The sequence below is a fragment of the Petaurus breviceps genome, unplaced genomic scaffold, assembly GCF_028583685.1.
Source record: "Petaurus breviceps papuanus isolate PSGF00001 unplaced genomic scaffold, PetGlider_PUasm1.0 91041, whole genome shotgun sequence".
In the NCBI taxonomy this organism is placed as follows: Eukaryota; Metazoa; Chordata; class Mammalia; order Diprotodontia; family Petauridae; genus Petaurus; species Petaurus breviceps.
In genome coordinates this window covers 4,203,876-4,222,855 of record NW_027187400.1, presented here as the reverse complement: position 1 = coordinate 4,222,855, position 18,980 = coordinate 4,203,876, and the positions used below count along the sequence as shown (strand labels likewise).

The 18,980-nt window shown below is 44.3% G+C and overlaps 1 protein-coding gene across 1 annotated transcript; it reads left to right on the top strand.

The window, feature by feature from the left end:
• Nucleotides 1-3,197: 3,197 nt before the first annotated feature.
• ATP5IF1 (ATP synthase inhibitory factor subunit 1) lies at nucleotides 3,198-6,839 on the top strand. The gene is made up of 3 exons (XM_069078840.1): nucleotides 3,198-3,447; nucleotides 3,539-3,645; nucleotides 6,551-6,839. Exons 1-3 carry the CDS (start codon nucleotides 3,349-3,351, stop codon nucleotides 6,693-6,695), a joined length of 351 nt encoding a protein of 116 aa, XP_068934941.1. The 5' UTR covers nucleotides 3,198-3,348; the 3' UTR covers nucleotides 6,696-6,839.
• Nucleotides 6,840-18,980: the final 12,141 nt, after the last annotated feature.

The window sequence follows — 18,980 nt, the reverse complement described above, 5'->3', positions numbered from 1 at the left end:
CTATGCATAGCCATTGACCAATCAATGCAGCTACTAATTCCATACCCCAAAGAGACCAAAGGCAGAGGAAAAGGACCCATACGGACAAATGGTGGCAACTGGAAATTAGGAAGATGCCCATCAATTGAGGAGTGGCTGAACAAGTTATGTATATGAATGTGATGGATTATGAGTGTACTGTAAGAAATGATGAAAGGGGATGGTTTCAGAGAACCCTGGGAAAACTTGTATGAACTAATTAATGCAGAGTGAACTGAGCAGATTGTTGTTCATTTATTCTGACTTTTCATGACCCATTGCACCATAGCACTCGAGGTTTTACTATCTTCCACTATCTCCTGAAGTCTGTCCAAGTTCACGTTCATTGCTTCCACGACACTATCTATCCATCTTATCCTCTGCTGTTCCCTTCTCCTTTTGCCTTCAATCTTCCCCCAACATATGGGTCTTTTCCAATGAGCCCTGTTCTCCTTATGTTGCCTAAGTATTTAGGCATCAGCTTCAGTATTTGACCTTCCTGTGAATAGTCTGAATTAATTTCTTTAACCATTGACTGATTTTATCTCCTTGCTGTCCAAGAGATCTCAAAAGTTTTCTTTTTCAAAAGTACCACAATTCAAAAGCATTGATTCTGTGGTACTCAGCTTATAATTCACCTCTCACAGCCATACATTACTACTGGAAAAACCATAGCTTTGATCATACAGACCAGGAAATCAATTTATACAATAACAACAACATTGTAAAGATAAAGAATTTTCAAAGACTCAGGAATTCTGATCAAGGCAATAACTGACAAGGGTGAAACATGATGAAACATGGTGCCCACCTCCAGAAAGAGAGATGATGGACTCAGTGCAGATCAAAGCATATGTTCTTTTCTTTATTTTTTTGAACATATCTAAAACAGAAATTATTTTATTTGACTCTATATTTATGACGTCTTTTTTGGAATTTTTGTTTTTGTCTTCTCAGTGGATAGGGGAGGGAGAGTCGAGAGGGAGAGAAATCAGAACTGAAAATAAAACTGAATTTAAAAAAAATTCCACCTTCTATGTGAAACCTTTCCCAATCCCTTTAATGCTAGTGCTTTACCTCTACTATTTCCAGTTTATTCCATATATAGTCTATTTTTACATAGTCATTATCCTGTTGTCTGGCCCTTCAGACTACTCTCCTCAAAAGCAGAAATTGTATTTTACCTTTCTTTGTATCTCTAGTGATTAGTGCAGTGCCTGGTTCAGGAAAAGTGGTTAATCAATGTTTATTGACAAACATTCCCTTGTTTTCTTCAAGACTTAGCTCCAGTACTACTTCCTGTGTGAAACGTTTCTGCTTCCACCCTCCCCCAATAATCCTTTATTTTGGATATGTTCTCTATTTATTAGTGTGTATTTCTCCCCTCAAAAAACATGTAAGCTCCTTGGAGGTTGAGACTGGCTTATTTTTCATCTTTGTATCCCTACTACCAAGTATAGCATCTTGCCCAGAAACACATTAATCATTTTTTTTAGATGAATTAAGGGTGGGATTCAATTAAGAATTTCCAGTTTTCCTATCAATTTGTATAAAAGTTTTGCATTGAAAATCATAGATTTGGAGCGGCCAGGTAGCACCCCAGTGTCGGGATGACCTGGGGATCGAATCCAGGCTCAGACACTTAGCACCCACCCAGAAACACCTGGCCATGTAACCTTGAGCAAGTTACTTAACCCTGATTGCTTAAAAAAAAAAATCATAGATTGAAGAGATATCAGAGGCCTTCTAATCCAGCCCTTCAGTTTATTAAAAAACAAAAACTGGAATTGAGACACAGAGCAGTTAAGTGACTTGCAAAGGGTCACACAGCTAGTAAGTATCGAAAGCAAGAAATTAGAACCAGGTCTATACACACACACACACACACACACACACACACACACGAGACCAAGGATAATTCCCCAATGGGTAAATATTTGGTTAAAGGGTATAATCGAGCATTTTCCAAAAAGTGATTGTAAACTATTAATAAACACATGAAAGATTCTTTTTAAATCTCTAATAATAAGGGAAATGCAAATAAACTATCCTGAAGTTTAACCTCACAATCAACAAATTAGCAATGACCGAGGATGGAAGTGGGGAAGCTAAGTGGCACAGCAGATGAATGTGCCAGGCCTGGAATCAGGAAGACTCATCTTCCTGAGTTCAAATCTGACCTCAGAATCTTACTAGCTGTGTGACCCTGGGCAAGTCCCTTAACCTTGTTTCCTTCAGTTTCCTCATCTGTAAAATGAGCTGGGTAAGAAAATGTCAAACCACTCCAGTATCTTTACCAAGAAAACCTCAAAATGGTCTTATGAAGAGTTAGACTCTATTGAAAACAACTGAACAACTATCACAAAAATGGAAACAGTATTGGAGGGTTTGGAGAAAGGCACTACCCTGATGATCAATATTTGAATGGAAAACCCATTTTGGAAAGCAATTTGGAGTTTTCAAAGCCTTCGATCCTGAGGTCCACTATTATGCATATATGACGAGAGAGAAGAAAAAGAAGGACGGGGAGGAGGGAGAGAGGGAGGGAAAGCAGGGAAGGGTTGTTCATCTGTGTCCAAGTCTTTGTGACCCTGTGGTCACAAGCCAGTGTTGTCCATAGGATTTTCTTGGGAAAGACACTGCAATGGTTTGCCATTTCCTTCCCCAGAGGATTAAGGCTACCAAGAGATTAAGTGACTTGTCCAAGGTCACAGTACTAGTCAGTGTCTGAGGTTGGATTTGAACTCAGGTACTGCTGAATCCGGGCACAGCTCACTGTCCACTGAACCACCCATTGGAAGGAAGGGTGGAACGGAGACAGCCTTTCTTTCTTGAGACAACAGATGGTTCTCTGGGATGGTGAGAAGGAAAGGAATGTTCGGAAATAAGGAAAATATTAAAACAAAAGGTATCAGTAATTTTTTTTAATTAAAAGAATGCCCACCTTCCAACTCCTCCCAGAGCTTTCACCGGCCAGGATCCCACCGGGTTCTGATTGGTGCAAACGCCGAGCCCTGCCTCTCCTAGACTAGCCCTGCCTCGTCCCGCCCCTCCCCCGCTCATCAACAACCCCAGAGCGCTGTCCGCAGGGCCCTTGTTCGTGATTGGCTGTGGCTTGGCTCCACCCCTCATTCCGGAGTCGTCGTTACCGACTTGGACCCCGCCCCTTCCCGATCCAGATTCGCGGTCCTCCTGCGCATTTCGGGCCCCGAGCATGGGATTGGCTACGCCGGTGGCGCCGGGACGTTGATGTCAACGCGTAGGCCCGACATCGCCTGAAGGTCTCAAGGCTGCGGAGAGGTGGGGGCTGCGGTAGCCGGAGCAGTGAGCATGGCGTGTACGGCTGTGGCGGCGACAAGACTTGGACTCGGCCTGTGGGGCGCCAGAACTATGCAGGCCCGGGGCTACAATCTGGACTACCCCCGCCAGGTACTGAGAGCCTTCCCCACCCGCCTGGCCCTGCCGGACCGTACCGGCCCAGCCTCGCTCACTCCCCTCTCCACGCCTCTTGTCTCCGCAGTTCAGCAGTAACCCTGTCGACGACTCCAGCAGCAGTTCCGGGGCCATCCGGGAAGCTGGTGGGGCTTTCGGCCAGAGGGAGAAGGCCGAGGAGGACCGGTACTTCCGGTGAGGGCCGAGCCCATTTCCCCTTACTTCCCTGGGCCAGCCCATCCTGGTAACCCCAGCTCCCCTAGATCCTTGGCCACCAAACCCAGCCAGTTCCCCTCTGGGCCCCTCTTATCCCCCCCATCTTTTCAATTCGACACGCCCTGGGATGCTTCCCGTGGGACCCACACCTGTAAGAAGAGACCCCCCAAACCGGGCTAGGTGGGATTGGACACTGTGTTCCTAACCGTGGATACAAAGTAACCACCACGAGGACTAATCTGGGAGGGGGAGGGAGGGGAGCACGTGGGGACTCAGCCGCCCAAGCCTCTCCCCTTTGGCTTTTCTAGGAGTCTGACTTTTGGCCTCCAGATTCCTCAGCTCCGCCCATCTGGAGGCTAAGCCTATCTGATTTTGGTGGGCAGGGCTGTCAAGATCACAGGCCTCCCTTCCCATAGGCCTCCCGGTCTTCCTCTTGGTGGGCACAGCTTTTGGGTCTCTAACATCTCTACCCAGCTGGAGAAGTCCCTAGGTTCAGTTTGGGAGGTGGTTTGGTGAGGATGAAAAGGCAGTGGAGTTAGAATCAAAGGATCAGCTTTTGAATCTTGGCCCTGCTGCTTCCTATGCGTGTGACCTTGAACAAATTACCTTCCTTTCTGGGTTTCTTCATCTCTAAAGATGAGAGGGTTGAACAAATGAGTTTAAAATTCCTTCTCAACTTTCAGTTTTGTCGTTCTTCCCACTGCCACACCCTTTTGACAAATTTCTTACAAGCCTTATCAGCCACCACCACATAAGTTGTGAAAAGATAGCACTGCAGACAAACAACAGTATTCTGCAGCAGCTTCCCAAGCAAGGCCCATCACAGAAATGGAGAATTGGGCAGGACTAGTCATTTTATTTTGCAGACAAAGAAACAGGCCCGTAAAGGTTAAAGCTAACCAAGGTTACATGCATGGCCTTTTCTCCTCAAAATGTTTTCCTGAGTTCATTCCTTAACTGTGCCCACAGTACCTCCTCACTGTTCAGTTAGGCCTGTGTTCTTTAACTAGAACAGGTTCTGAGCCAGAATCAAGTAGGCAGCCTCCCAAGCTGATTGAGGCTACAGTTAAGAATATTATTCCGTTTTTTATAAAAGTTCATTTTTAAAGCCATAAGAGCCCATTCCACATGGCATGCAGGCATTTATTTTGTGATGAACTGAATTTCTTGGGCTTAAATTTAAATTAAAATTAAATTGGGCTTAAAGCGTATAGTAGACAATGGTACAATTTTAAACACTTACGTGGAGCTTTGTGACATGATGGATAAGGAACTCCCCTCAGATCGAGGGGCTCATGTCATGCTTCTAATACATATTGCTAGTGTATGACCCCAGCAGCTCTCTGTAACAGATTCTGAGACCCAGCATTCGAGAACTTATTTTTTAAATATTTTGGTAACTAAATTGGTTTCTTTTTAAGCCTGTGTATTTCATGCACTAAAAAGTATTCTGAGAACAGGGTCTGTAGGCTTCACCAGATTCCTAGAGGAGTCCTGACCAAAAAAAGGTGAAGAATCCCTGCTCCAACACTATAAATTGCAGGACAGTTGCCATTATGCATTGGTAGAGAGAGTCTCCTTACCTGGAGTTCCTAAACACCCAAATCCTGAGGCACACAAATATTTCTTGTTCTGTGTTAGGAATAAAATTGTCAAGGAGAGGCTTACATTTCCACTCTAGCATATGCTAAGATTTAGAAGGGGCAGCTAGGCAGCACAGTGGATAGACTGCTGGGCCTGGAATCCAAAGACTCATCCGAGTCAGACTGTGGGCAAATCACTTAACCCTGTTTACCTCAGTTTCCTTATCTGTAAAATGAGCTGGAGAAGGAAATGGCAAACCAATGGGGTCAGAGAGTCAGACATGACTGAAAAAAATGACTAAGCAAAAAGGTTTAGAGACCCCTTTTCTCCTAAGCCTATGAAGATTGTATAGTGCATCCCTTATTTGTCTATAACTCCCACCAAAGTCCTCTGATAACTGGTCATCAGGGTACTGGAGTGATTCTAAGGCTGTGACAGGCACAACAAGCTCTGGCTACAACATCTTTTGAGTTTGAACTCCCCTGGATCTAGTGCCCTTGATCTCACTTTTCAGAGTGTTTTATTGATGCTATTTTACTCACTTTCCAGTAATCCTCCCCTCCCCTTCTAGCCCACTCAGAGGTTCTTTACTTCAAAGCTGATTGACACTAAGGTTTAGTGATTGGTCACTCTTCTCAGGTTACTAATATTTTAATAGAGAACACTAAAAGGAATGAAACCCTAATGGTAGGTAGTAGAAAAGGATGCCCTGTGCATTAATAGAATCTTCTTCTCTGTTCTGGTAAGGATATGACACTGAGTTCTTGAAGGCTTTTCTAGTAGTGCTTAATTTTGGGTAGGTCATTCCAAGCTAGAGAGGTGTTTAAAGGTTGTACTTCATGACAGACTGTCTGCCCAAGGACTAGTAACAGAGTTCATCATTAGGAGATTGGCCATCAGGTGATAAATTTTGTAGGGTACCATAAATCATGAAGACCATCTGTTAAGACATAGACTCTGATTTACATGGGTGAAGGAATTACCCACACCAGTGCAATCAATAAAGGTTCTTTAAGTGACACCCAGGTAAGGAAAATGCTTGAGACAGCTCTTAAGCCCTTCAAATCACAGGGTAAAGCCACCTTTAACATACATGCAGTGTGTTCGTAACACCTCACTGGGAGAGCCATAGTATTTTAGAGTTTGGAGAGACCTTTGGAATAAAGAAAGACTAGTCAACAGGAGGATCCAAGAAAGAGACAGACCTGCTCCTGCTGTGTAAGTATTTGAGGCTACATACAGGTGTGGAGCCCTGGGGTGGCGATTGTGGGTCCAACATAGAGGTGGTGTATCATTGTAGAGAGAAGAGCCAAGAGCAACTGGCTTCCCTGAGGAAACACCATCAGGAAGAAATTATGCACCATGAGAAGGAAATACAACGGCTGCAGAAAGAAATTGAGCGTCATAAGAACAAAATGAAAAAGCTGAAACAGGATCATGATTAAGCTGATTTTCTTGTTCAGTGATCAACCTTAATCTATGTATGGAATCATTGTCCACTACTTGTGTGCCCGATGTGACATACTCTCTAGCATGATGTACTTTTTGCTGTGTATTGCAACCAAATGGTAATAAACTGTGATCACTGATTTCTTCTAGGTGCCTTCTTATGCTACAGAGAATGGGGACGGGGTCATAAATACTTTTAGGTGGTTTGGATGAGAATTAGTGATCTGTGGTGCTGATAATCAGTGCCCAGTTTCTTTAATCCATAGTTCCTTTCTAAATTGACTATTAAGGGAAGGAGCAATTATTGAGCACCTGCTGGGGGTCAGGCATTCTGCTGAGTGCTGACAGTACAAAGTAATGTTAGTCCCTGCCCTCAAGCTTACATTCTGACATAGTAACTCCAATTTCTCTTCCTTTATATCCTGTCTTCATGTTTCGCTCCTTGTGACTGGGGACTGGTTTTTTCCCTCTCTTTGGTATCCTTGGCCTTCAGCATGGTGCCCAGCCCATAGTTGGCACGTAATGCTTGTTGCATTGGTTTGTCCAGGGAGACATACATATAGATAGGAGGATATATAAAATGTATGCAGAATTGGCACAAGACAGTTTGGGAGGTAACCACCGCATCTGAGGGATCAGGGAGGTGGTTCCTGAGCTGAGTTTTAAAGGAAAGTAGGCATTACAAGAGGCAGAGATGAAGAAGAGTGGGTCACGTCCAGGGGGCCAATAGTGGGGAAAGCATGGAGATGAGATGAATGGTTGTGCAAGGAGCAGCAGATAGGCCAGGATAGCTGGGCTTGAACCAAAAACTAGACTGCAGATGTGACAGGCAGGTTGTGAAAAGCCAGAGGAGCTTATGTTTGATCCTGGTAATAGATACTAGAGTTTATTGAGCAGAGGTGGGACACGGTCAGATCTGTGCTTTAGTAGAATCACCAGCTGCTGTGTGGAGGTTACTTTGGAGTGTGCAGAGACAAGACAGACCATTCAGAAGGCTATTGAAAGTTGTCCAGGCGGTAGAGGAAATATTGGATGTGGTATGTGTGTGGTGAGGATAGTGGTATCCTCCAGTAATTTAGAAGAGTGGAGGGTTAGGGAAAAGGAAAGACTTGTCTTAGCCATGTTGAGTTTGAGATGTTCCTCTCTTGAATGTGTAGTGTTAACTGGGAAGTAGTTCAAGGAGGCTGATGCCTGAGATGTGGAAGTAGATGCTCAAGATGGGAGGAGGCTATGGAACAGTCAGTTTAAAATACCTGAAGATGTGGAACTATAGGAAACTGACTAGGGCCAATTTCGTGGGAGAACCTGTGGGAGCAGATGAAGTCACCAAAAGAGGGAAGGCCCAGGACAGAACCTTGAGGTATACCCACAGGCAGTGCATGGGAATGAGTTAACCAAGGCAACAGATGGGTAGGAGGAGAGCTAAGGAAACAAGAGAGGAGCCAGGTGGAGGACCCAGAAAAGATTGAGAGATGACTCACCTTTTCAGAATGTCTGAAAGGGTCCAGGTGGAGAAGCAGGCAAGCTTTTTTCAAGAAGTTTCAGGGAGAAAAAAAGGACTTTTCATTTCCCTTTTTGGCCTGTTTTCCAACACATACTATATTTGAAGTAAGTAAAATATCCAAATCTTCCTGATCCTGGATTGCACAGTCCTCTACCACCTCCGTTTAGTAACTCCTGGAGGAGGGGAACAACGCCGGAGTAGGGGAGTCGGGGTTTTTAATTGATGAGCACTAAGATGTAATAAAATGCTCAAGTCTTTTGGCAAAGTATTTTGAAAAAGATCTTCAAACACATAAATCATTTGACTTGTTTCTGATACAAAAAAGGTCCTTTGGTGTCATGGAATAGTTAAAAGTTTGACCAAGTCAACAGTCCTACCACAAACTACTATGAATACATTTTCTGCCACCTCCCAGTTCCCTATTTACTAGGAGCCATTGAACTCAACGTCTGAGGTATAGTTTTAGTCTTCCTCCCAAGGAGCCAATTTGTCTTTCCAGTAGATAACAAGTAGTTTCCTAACCAATCAGCCAAGGTATTTGCCTCAGTTTTACCGAAAGAACCTAGAGAGGTAGACAGGAGGAAGGTAAGCTAGGTAAACCAGTGTCTTGAGAGTCTGCAACAGAAATTATGGAGCTAAAAGAGTTTGTGTCAACACCTGGAAGGAAGAAGGTAATGGCATACATTTGTATAGCTCTTTTAAAATGTACAGAAGTATTTATCAAATGCATTCTCATTTGATCCTCCAAATGACCTTGTGGGTTGCACAGATCTTATCCCTGTAGTAGAGAAAGGGACCTCTGGGAGACAGTGACTTTACCAAGATCAGACCTCTGGTAAATAGTGAAATTAGAGGAACTAGTCTCAAAGAGCAGCAGACTTGAAGTCGGGAAAGACCTGACCAGCAAGTGGCAGAGCCAGGATTAAAACCATGAGCCTTGGACTTTACAGACCAGTGCTTTTCCCATTACACACACACATTAAAGTACAAAGTTCTTGGATGTTATTTGTGACTAAGGTGATCAGAGAAGGTAGCATTTAATCATAGCTGTGAAGAATGGCTAAAACACCAAGGAGAGTTATCCAAACGCTGAGGTTCCCCCCCTGCATCCTAGGCCATCTCCAATTGTCCTGATCAAGGAGGGTTGGAGGATAAGCATAGAACAGACCACTGGGCACAGGGAATTCTGTAGACAAAGGTACAGAATCCCTTCCCTCTCCTTTGAGTTCATTCAGTCCTTAATTATCACCCAATCAAGACTACTGTGGCTGTTGTCTCCAGACCTCCAGGACACTTCTCCCTCAGTGAGTTCAGTTCCTATCATGGTCTTTCCTCTCCAGCTCCTGCCCTTATCTAAAGGGCCTCAACATACATATTGTTACTCCCATAAATAACCCTACCTAACTTGCCAGCTCATCAATAACTCTACCTGTTCTGCCCCACAAACAAAAATGATCATACCTTTGATCTTATTATTCTCAAGTGTTCCATGTGCACTGTTATGAATTCTGAAATTCTCTTAACTGATCAGTTCTACCTTGCAACCCCAAACCCTGTTTTTCATTCTCACTGATTTCCAAATCTACTCCCTCAGTTCTTTCCCACACCATTGACCTTGCACTGGTTACTCTCTCTTCCTTTGCTCTTCTGGCCCCTCAATGAAATAGTTTAATGCTATGTTGTCCTCTCAAACCCCTTGCCCCTTTATCCTATCAAAAATCTTGCCCTGCCAAACCCCAACCTTGGATTACTTCTACTGTCTCTGCCTTCACTCCTACTCACTGAACAAAGCTGGAGAAAATCATCATACTGATAATGACTGATTTCATTACAAATTATGTTACATAATTTTGACTGGGCCCTCAAGTGGCAAGGCACTATTACACTTCCCTAATCAATTCACCATCCCACAATGATTTTTTTCCAAACCTTGACTTCTCAAACTTCCCATGGCTCCCTCTTCATTTTCCCAGCTGAGAACCTTGCCTCACTTCCCTGAAAAGACTGAAGCCATTCATGGATCGATCCTCCCCTTTTCCTCATCTCACATAGATGCCTTCTTCGACTATCATCTCCACCCATTTTCACGTGAAGAGATGGTTCCTCTTACCCAGGAAAACTACATGCCCAAGGTATTACATTCCATCCAGCCTTCTGTAGCAGATCACCCCCTCTACAATCCCTACTTCTCTCACTAATCTTCAGTGGCTTTCATGGCTACTGGCTGCTTTCCTACTTCCTCTATCCTCCAAAAATGCTCATTAATTGCACTATCATCCCATATAGGTCCCTTTTGTGGTTAACCTCATTAAGATGGCCCAATTCCTTTCCTCTCACTCTCTTCTAACTTGACAGTCTTTCTTCCCACCTCAGTATTCCACACTGTTCTCTAGAGTCACTAATGATCTCTTCATCGCCAATCCTCATCCTTCCTGATCTCTCAGCAACCACTGACATTGTCAATCATCCTTTGCTCCTTGATATCATTCTCTAGGTTTTCATGATGCTTCTCTATCCTGGTGCCCCTTCTATGTGTCTTTCTTCTCCTCTGTCTCCTTTAGATCTACATCCAGGTCATGCCTTCTAACTGTGGGTTCCCCCTGAGGCTCTGTCTTGGGCCCTTTTCTTCATCTATACTATCATTTGATTTTCTTGTCTGCTCCTAGCTTAATTCATCTCTATGCTGACGATTTATCAGATCCACTTGTCCAGCCCCAAACCTGCCAGACTCGAATTCCAGTTGCCTGTTAGACACCTTAAACTGGATATTGAGTAAACATTTGAAACTCAACATGTCCAAAATTGAACTTATTATCTTTCCCACTAAACCCAATTCTCTTCCTAACTTCACAATTACTGTTGAGTGTACCACTATCCTCTCAGTCATCCAGGTTCCAACCTAGTTCTCTTGGGGGACTTTGCATTTTCACACACACACACACACACACACACACACACACGAACACACCCTTTGTCCAGTCAGTTAAAATCTCTGACATATACCCCCTCTCACCTCTGACACTGTCACTACTCTAGTGCGGGCTTTCATCACTGCTAATTGGACTCTCTGTGGAAAATCTCTTCCTACTCCAAACCACCTTCCAGTCAGTTGTCAAAAATCATCTTTCTAAAATGCAGGCTGACTGAGTCACCCTCTTACTCAGTATAACCCTATTGCCTCTAGGATCAAATCTAAATTTTTTGGTTTGGTTTTTAAATCCCCTCATAACCTGACTCCTTCCTACCTTGCCAGTGTCCTTACTCCTTACCACCATCACCATTGCCACCCACATACCTTATAAGCTAGTGACACTGGCCAGCTTGCAGTTTCTTAAACAAGACACTCCATCTGCTGTTTCACTGGTTGTCTCCCATGCCTGGAACTCTCTCCACCTTTCCTGACTTTATTCAAGTCTCAGCTAAAGTACCACCTTCCTCCAGAAGACTTTCACAGTGTTCCTTAATCTCAGTTCCTTCTGAGACTACTCCTAATTTATCTTCTATAACTTTGTACATAATTGTTTACAAGCTGTCTTCTGCCATTTGACTGAACTCCTTTAGAAGATGTATTTGTCAGCCTTTCTTTGCCTCCCCAGCACTTGGAACTATGCCAGGCACAGAGTAGGCACTTGGTAGATACTATCTGGCTGACTAACTTTAAGAAAGGTGAGTAGTGAATAGAGCGCTGGCCCTGGAATCAGGAGGACCTGAGTTCAAATTCGGCCTCAGATACTTAACACAAAAAACTAACCGTGTGACCTTGGGCAAGTCACTTACCCCCCATTGCCCTCCCCCCCCCCCAAAAAAAGGTGAGTAGTCCAGTTAATGATGTATGCCATGAGGAAGTAAGACATCAACTGAAAAATAGGCAGAATCATTTTCTCTCTCATTCTGCTCTGTCCAATTTGTCTCTTACTTTTTTCCCTTTCCTTTCTATTTCATTTCCTTTGCCTTCAAGTTTCCATCTCATCGAATTCAGTCCCAGCCTTATTAAAGCTCAGAAGTTATTGTAAGTGGAAACAGAGGAATAAGTTGTCCCCAGGAAAGCAATCTTGCAAAGTCCAGGAGCTGAAGGCACCAAGCTGGGGGGGGGGGGGAGCGGTGCAGATTAGAAGGAAAAAGGAAGGGAATATAAAGATAGAGGAAGCAATTGTCATAGACAGGTGCCAAGAATTCGTTCCTTAGCGCAGTGCCAACAAGAAAAGAGCCCAGTGTGCAGTCATCCAGCTGCCTTCCACCGTATTGTAGTTCAGTTCTGGTTCACTTTGAGACCCCATTTGGAGTTTTCTTGGCAAAGATACTGGAGGGGTTTGCCATTTCCTTCTCCAACTCATTTTACAGATCAGGAAACTGAGGCAAACAGGGCTAAGTGACTTGCCCAGTGTCACACAACCAGTAAATATTTGAGACTGGATTTGAACTTTCTCACTCCAAGCCCAGCGCTCTATCCCCTGGCACCTAACTGCCTGGAATGCACTTACTGGAGAGTGGGATGGGAGGCTGGAGGGCCAGCTGTTGCCAGTGCTCCTCTTAGCCCACTGCTGCTCACTTGTGGCTGGCCAGAGAGAAGCGCAGAAGGGTCTGTGGGAAGAGGGCTTTCTCAGAAATACTTCTGCTTCGGGCCATCTGCATTGCTCCTCCAGTCAGGAAGTAAGTGAAGAACTTGTTTTTCAGTTTGAAGCCCTGGTCTGAGAAGAGGGCTCCACATCTTTTCTGCAAGTTATCATGGGCATGGTCAGTGAAACTCATTTTTGTCGTTGAGACCAGGCTAAATCTTCTGGAGTCCCCAGGTCCTTAAAAACTTTTGTTGACCTGGTCAACCTTTGATTTCCCTGGAAACAGGTGTTTCTAAGTTAACAGCTCTGCAAATATACAGCCCACTGACTGCATGTCTGTTGCAGTGAATTATTCCTTAGCTCCTAGTAACAGCTCTAGAGCCTGGTACCACAGGGTCACCACCATCAGAGTGGATGCTTTTAATGGGGAGCTATATTCTCTGGCCAGCTTCAAATCACCAACTTTTAAAATGCCCAGTGAGGAACAGGTTGGAGGTCTTTAGGTCCTGGTCTACGGGTACTTGATTCCATTGGCTTATTAGCAAGTTACCATGTTCCAAAGATTCTACTACTGTTTGTTGTCACATAAATTGACTAACTCAGGCTGTGTCTTGACAATGAGAAGCCATAAGGCAATGGGAAGCACCCAGAACTGGGAACCAGGAGACCTGTCCTCAGATCTAGCCCTACCAGCTATGTGACCTTGGAAAAGGCTTCAGTGTCCTCAATTGCAAAATGAGTGGGACGAGGGAATATCCTACATTTGAAAATACTTAAGTTGAGCTAATTTCATGGATTTGGAGAATTGGTTTTTTCCCTGCCCTGTTATAGCTTCCTGCCCATCCATGCCTCTCTGTCTGTCCTCTGCCTATATCCTCCCATAGAGTCAACCACAGGAAGCCACCCAACAGCTCCAATGACTTTATTGATTTCTCCTGATGTTGGAAAGATAGGGTTAGAGTTAACTGTCAGTTACAAGGTGTTTTGAATGATCTCATTTGTTTCTCAGAACATCCTTGTGAAATTAATGCAACTTTTATCTCAGTTTTACCAAGAAGGAACCAGGTCCAGAGTAAATAAGTGACTTGCTTCCCTTTACACAGTTCATAAGAGCAAAGATTATCTAAGTCTTCTCCAAATCTACTTTCTTTACTTTCTTTCTCTCAATGACAGAATGATTAAAATTATTTCCCAAGTCTTCAGCCCTATTGCTTCTAGGAAGGCTAGGTGGTGCAGTGGATGAAGCGCCAGGCCTGAGTCAGGAAGACCTGAGTTCAAATCTGGCCTCAGATACTAGCTTGTCTGACCCTAGGCAAGTCACTTCAACCTGCTTGCCAGTGTTTCTTCATCAGTAAAATGGACTGGAGAAGGAAATGGCAAACCTCTCCAGTATCTCTGCCAAGAAAACCCAATTTAAAAACAACTGAATAACAACAAGAAATGGCTATTAAAGCTGAAATCTCTGTCGAACATCACCTTATTGTCATCTAGGGGCTGGTTGGCCAAATTAGACAATTTCCCACTTGATAACAAAAACCAGTATAGTTCGGCACTGCATTGACTGATGGATGGAGCACCAGTCAACAGCCTAGCCCCTTTAATCTTTCTCAGCTGTCCCCTCACCCCACTTCTATCCCCCTCCCATGAATGGAGAGAGAAAGAGCTGCTCATTGTCTTGTCTGCTGTGGGTAGGCTACCGAAGCCCATACCTAGCAGAAAACAATAAAAGCCAGAACCCCAAGGACATCAAGATCATCCTTTCACCACCCTTCTAAGAAGCCCTTGGTTTAGCCCCTGTAACCAAGTCAGAAATTGGCCTAGACCTATCAGCTTCCTGGAGCTATTCCCAGAGGTTAGCTATTGGCTGCCGGACAAATCCCACCCATCTCCCTTTTAATTGGCCACTAGTCAACATATAAAAGGGAGCCTGTTGCTGAGCAAAAAAAGAAAAAAGGTAGCAAAAGGAATGGCTTAAGGTAGTATTCTTCATCAGTTCGGGTCTACCTGACACTTCGTCTGCCAAGGCCAAGAGGAAGGTGTGATGGAGCTGTTCTGAAGACTTACGGAGATGCTTGCAATGGTACTGATACTCCCCTAGGGTTTCCCCCCCTTGAAAAGTTCCCTGTTTCTGGGTTTAATTAGAAAGAGAGCTGTTCACATCTCTGAACCTCGGTTTTTCTTATCTGTCAAATGAGGGGTAGGGACTAGATGACCCCAAAGGAGGGATCAGACCTACCATGAACAGGGAAAGCCAAAGGAGTTCAGCAGAGGGCAGAGGGCAGAGGGGAGGCAGCCCAGCGTCTGAGGCTATGGAGGGAATGTTCTTGCCTTGGGAGTATCCAGCCTGGGAAAAGGGGATCCTGCTGGGGAGGAGGACTCTTCATGGGGATTAACAGGAGGGCTGTTGTCTTTGGAAGGAGAAAGAGTGCAGGGAAGTTTTGTTCGTTGTTTTTAATTAAGGGAATGTGGGGGCATGTCTTGGGAATTAGAAAATGTTGATAGAGGGGGAGGCACCCAAAGGGACAAAGGACACTGACCTTGGGGAGAGATGTCAGGCTGTTGGGGCATTGTGTTACAGGGGCCACAACCCTGAATCAGGAGTCTAGACATTGGGATTCCAGTCTGCTCTCTTACCAATAATGCTTTGTGTGACTTGGGGAAAGTCTGCCCCCACCCCATCCCCTTCTCTGTTCCTCAGGTACCCTAGGGAGTTGCCCTAGATGACCTCTCAGGCCACCTTGAAGCTTGGCCATATTTTGCCCAGAAGCAGGAACCATCCTCAGAGTTAATGGTTGGATTTCACAGCTGGTTACCTTTGACAGACAGGCTGATCCAATCAATCCCTGCGGATCAGGCTGTTTGGGAAGAGAGGTGCTGTGGCTGGAATGCCTGGCCTCTGACCAGAGGAGCTGGGTTCAAATTCTAGTTATGCCATTCCTGGCTCTGTGACCTGGTGCAAATCGCAACCCCTTTCGAGGGCTCCACTTTCGTACTCTGTAACGTTAGGATGCGCAAGAGAAAGGTTCTTTTCTCTGGTACTACCTTGAGCTATAGCAGCATGTTCCCAGCAGAGGGCACTGTCAGCTTGTACAGATTCAAACAGGTCTTCTCCCTTCCTGGTGTCTGTTTTAGACTCATTGGAGCGGCTTCGGCTGGGCTTGAACCTTTTGCCATCTTACGGCCCTCACTGTGTGGAAGGAAACACAATTCCCTTTAGCATACATACCTCTGCACAGCTCTAGTTCTTCTCTTAGATCTCTGGGTCTAGTATATTTCTCCAACTGGCGTCCCCCTGACTTTTTGGGACTCTTATTGCTTGGAAAAGGGAAGGAGTGAAGACTGTAAAGTCAGACTGAGAGCTTCAAACAGGCTTGAAGAGGCACACCTAGATTTCTTTATGTGAGCTTTTCCAAATCAAAATGTCCATTTAATTCAAAGATTATTTATTGAGTTCCTATTATGTATAAAGTACAGAGAAGCATGTAGTGAAATCAGAAAGAGAACTAAACTGGGGAGTCAGGCAGCCTACATTCTTATCCCAGCTCTGGTATTTCCTATGTGACCTTGGGCCAACTACTTTATCTCTGAATCTTAGTATACTGACCTATAAAAGGGGCATAATATTTGCACTACCAACCTAAGGCTTTTGTGTGAGCAAAAAAAAAATGAGATTTTGATCACAAAGCACTTTAGTTATATAGTAAGTGCTATATGAATATTATTTGTTCCTATTGTATATTGGAGATGAATGAAGCACAATCCCTGCCATGGAGTTTATTGTGGGGGGGAGGGAAGATGTTGATACTAAGAACTGCAAATACAAGGCAGTAGGCAATAAATACCGTGGTAACAGTAAATGGTGCTGTGGGGGTTACAGAGGGAGTGAGAAAAAGATTGAGATTACTTGCCTGGGGGTGAAGTGCCATTGGAGTTGACCCTTAAAGGATAGTGAGATTTCAACAGACCACTCTAGGGGATGAAGGGAGGGAGGAGGGAAGGAGAGAATGAGAAAAGGAGAGAAGGGGACAGAGAGGGATTGCTAACTGTTGTAGGGAAATGGGAAAGTGCATTTGGACAGTTTGACTGAAGTGCAGGGCACAAAGGGAAGCAGTATGATTTGAAATACCAATATCATATATAATGTAATACGGTAGCAGAAATATCAATGCATCTGTAGTCAGAGGACCTGGGTTCAAATCCTAACTCTGTTACTTTCAGTGGGTGACTTGGACAAATCACTTAATCTCCCTCTTTCTAAGTTCCCTTATCAGAAAATGAGAGAGATTAAATGACCACTTAGGTCTCTTGGAGCTCTCAATGCATTGTATAAGATTGGAAAGGAAGTTTAGAGCCATTTGTGGAGAGTCTTAAATGTTAGGTTTAGGAGATTAGACTTGATTACTTTTAAACCATGGGGAATCATTGAAGACCTCCCAACAGCTGAGCAACCTTTGCTTTAAGAAGATTCTTCTGGGGGGGGAGGAGGGGGGAGGGACAGCAAAGTGATACAGTGAATAAAGCAGCCAGGATGACAGGAGTTAAAATTGGGCCACTTAATGGCAGTGTGACCCTGGGCAAGTCACTTACCCCCTATTGCCTCCAAAAAAAAAAGAAAAATTCTTCTGGCAGGTGTGTAGCATGGAGGGAGGCAGGAAAAGAAAAAGAGACCAGTTAGGCAGAGGCTAATACTATAATCGAAGTGAGAGGTGATCACCATTACCATTAAGGACTGGGACTCTGGAAGTAGAAAGGAAGAATGAACAAGGTTTGGTGACTGATGGGATCTAGGGAGAAAGAAGAGTCAGAGTTGAGTCAAGTTAGTGGATTTTGGGGGTCATTAACAGAAATGGGAGAATCAAGGGGAAGTAACTGCCTTTAGGAAAATGAGTTCAACTTTCAGGGTTTTTTTTTTTTTAATTCCCAGGGATACATTTTCATGGAAATGTCCAGCAAGTAGTTGAAAATTTTGAACTGGAAAAGAGATCAAAGATTAAAAGACAAACTTGAGAGAAGTCCATGAAGAAGGTGCTAGGAATACCCAAACTGAAACTGGGGAGGTGTCTGGGACCTAGTCGCTTTCCCTGCTCCCCCAAGGTCATCCAAAGCCCTTGAAGAGAGCATTCCTGCCTAGACTCCTTCTGTCTCCATCTGTGCTAAGATTAAAGAGCTAGCTGCCATTTCATATCTCAGCTCCTGAGTTGGGGTGGTAGGTGCCTGTGAGAGAGAGTTGGGGAACATGTAACTCAGGAATGGCATTGCATCATTGCCCTCCCTGACCTTACCCACCTCTATGGTCCCCTACCCTCCCTTCGCTAGAGAGAGAAGGGTCATGACCAGAAGTTTGGGGAAAATGCCCCTTTTAATGGGGAAGGAGTGAATCAAAGAGGGAAATCTATGTAAGGAGACTGAAGGGGTCATCAGTTTGGTAGGTGGGAAAACTAAGATAGTTCCATGTCTTGAATAAGGGAGGAGAGTTTCAGACTTGGTGCCTGGCACTTAAGAAGAGTTTAGCAAATATTTGTTGATTGATTGAGTGATTAAAGGAGTGATGGGTGATTAAATACTGTTAAATATAGTGTCAAATAGTGCAGACTGGTAAAAGAGAAAAAAGGAATGGGGAAAGAGTGAAATTCCAGTGAGAAAAGTTAGACACCATTATGAATTTCTTAAGAAAGTTATGAATTCCATTCTGCAGAACTTCAGATTTAGGCTGGATTCTCTTTTGTCTGGTATGTTTGAAGGTGCAGGCCTGCTTGAGGGCAAAGTGAATATATTAAAAAACCTTTTCAGACTCCCTCGGGTTCAGACCTATGATTAGCTCCAGCAATGTTCAATATACACAGTTACCACTAAAACCCATCCTGGGACCCGAAAAAATTTCACCAGAAACTTAAAATCTGCAGCATGAACTGGCTTCAAATTCTAAACCGAGATGCCCTGCCCAGTCCCTAAAAAGTTGCATTTCATCATACGGTCCGAATGACTATCTGGGACTGTCACTCTCGGTCTCCCGTTTCTCATTTACTTGTTTATGAGTAACCCTCTTGCAAAAGTTTGCACCATCCTCCAGGGTAGAACTACAATTCCCAGATAACCCAGCGCTTCCCCGAGCCCATTGGAAGATCATTGAGAGAAGCTGTTCGAGGAGGGAAGGCGTCTCCGCCTTCTGCCCGATTAGGGAGGAGGTGATTGGCCGGAAGCCTGAGGCTTTTGTGTCCCCG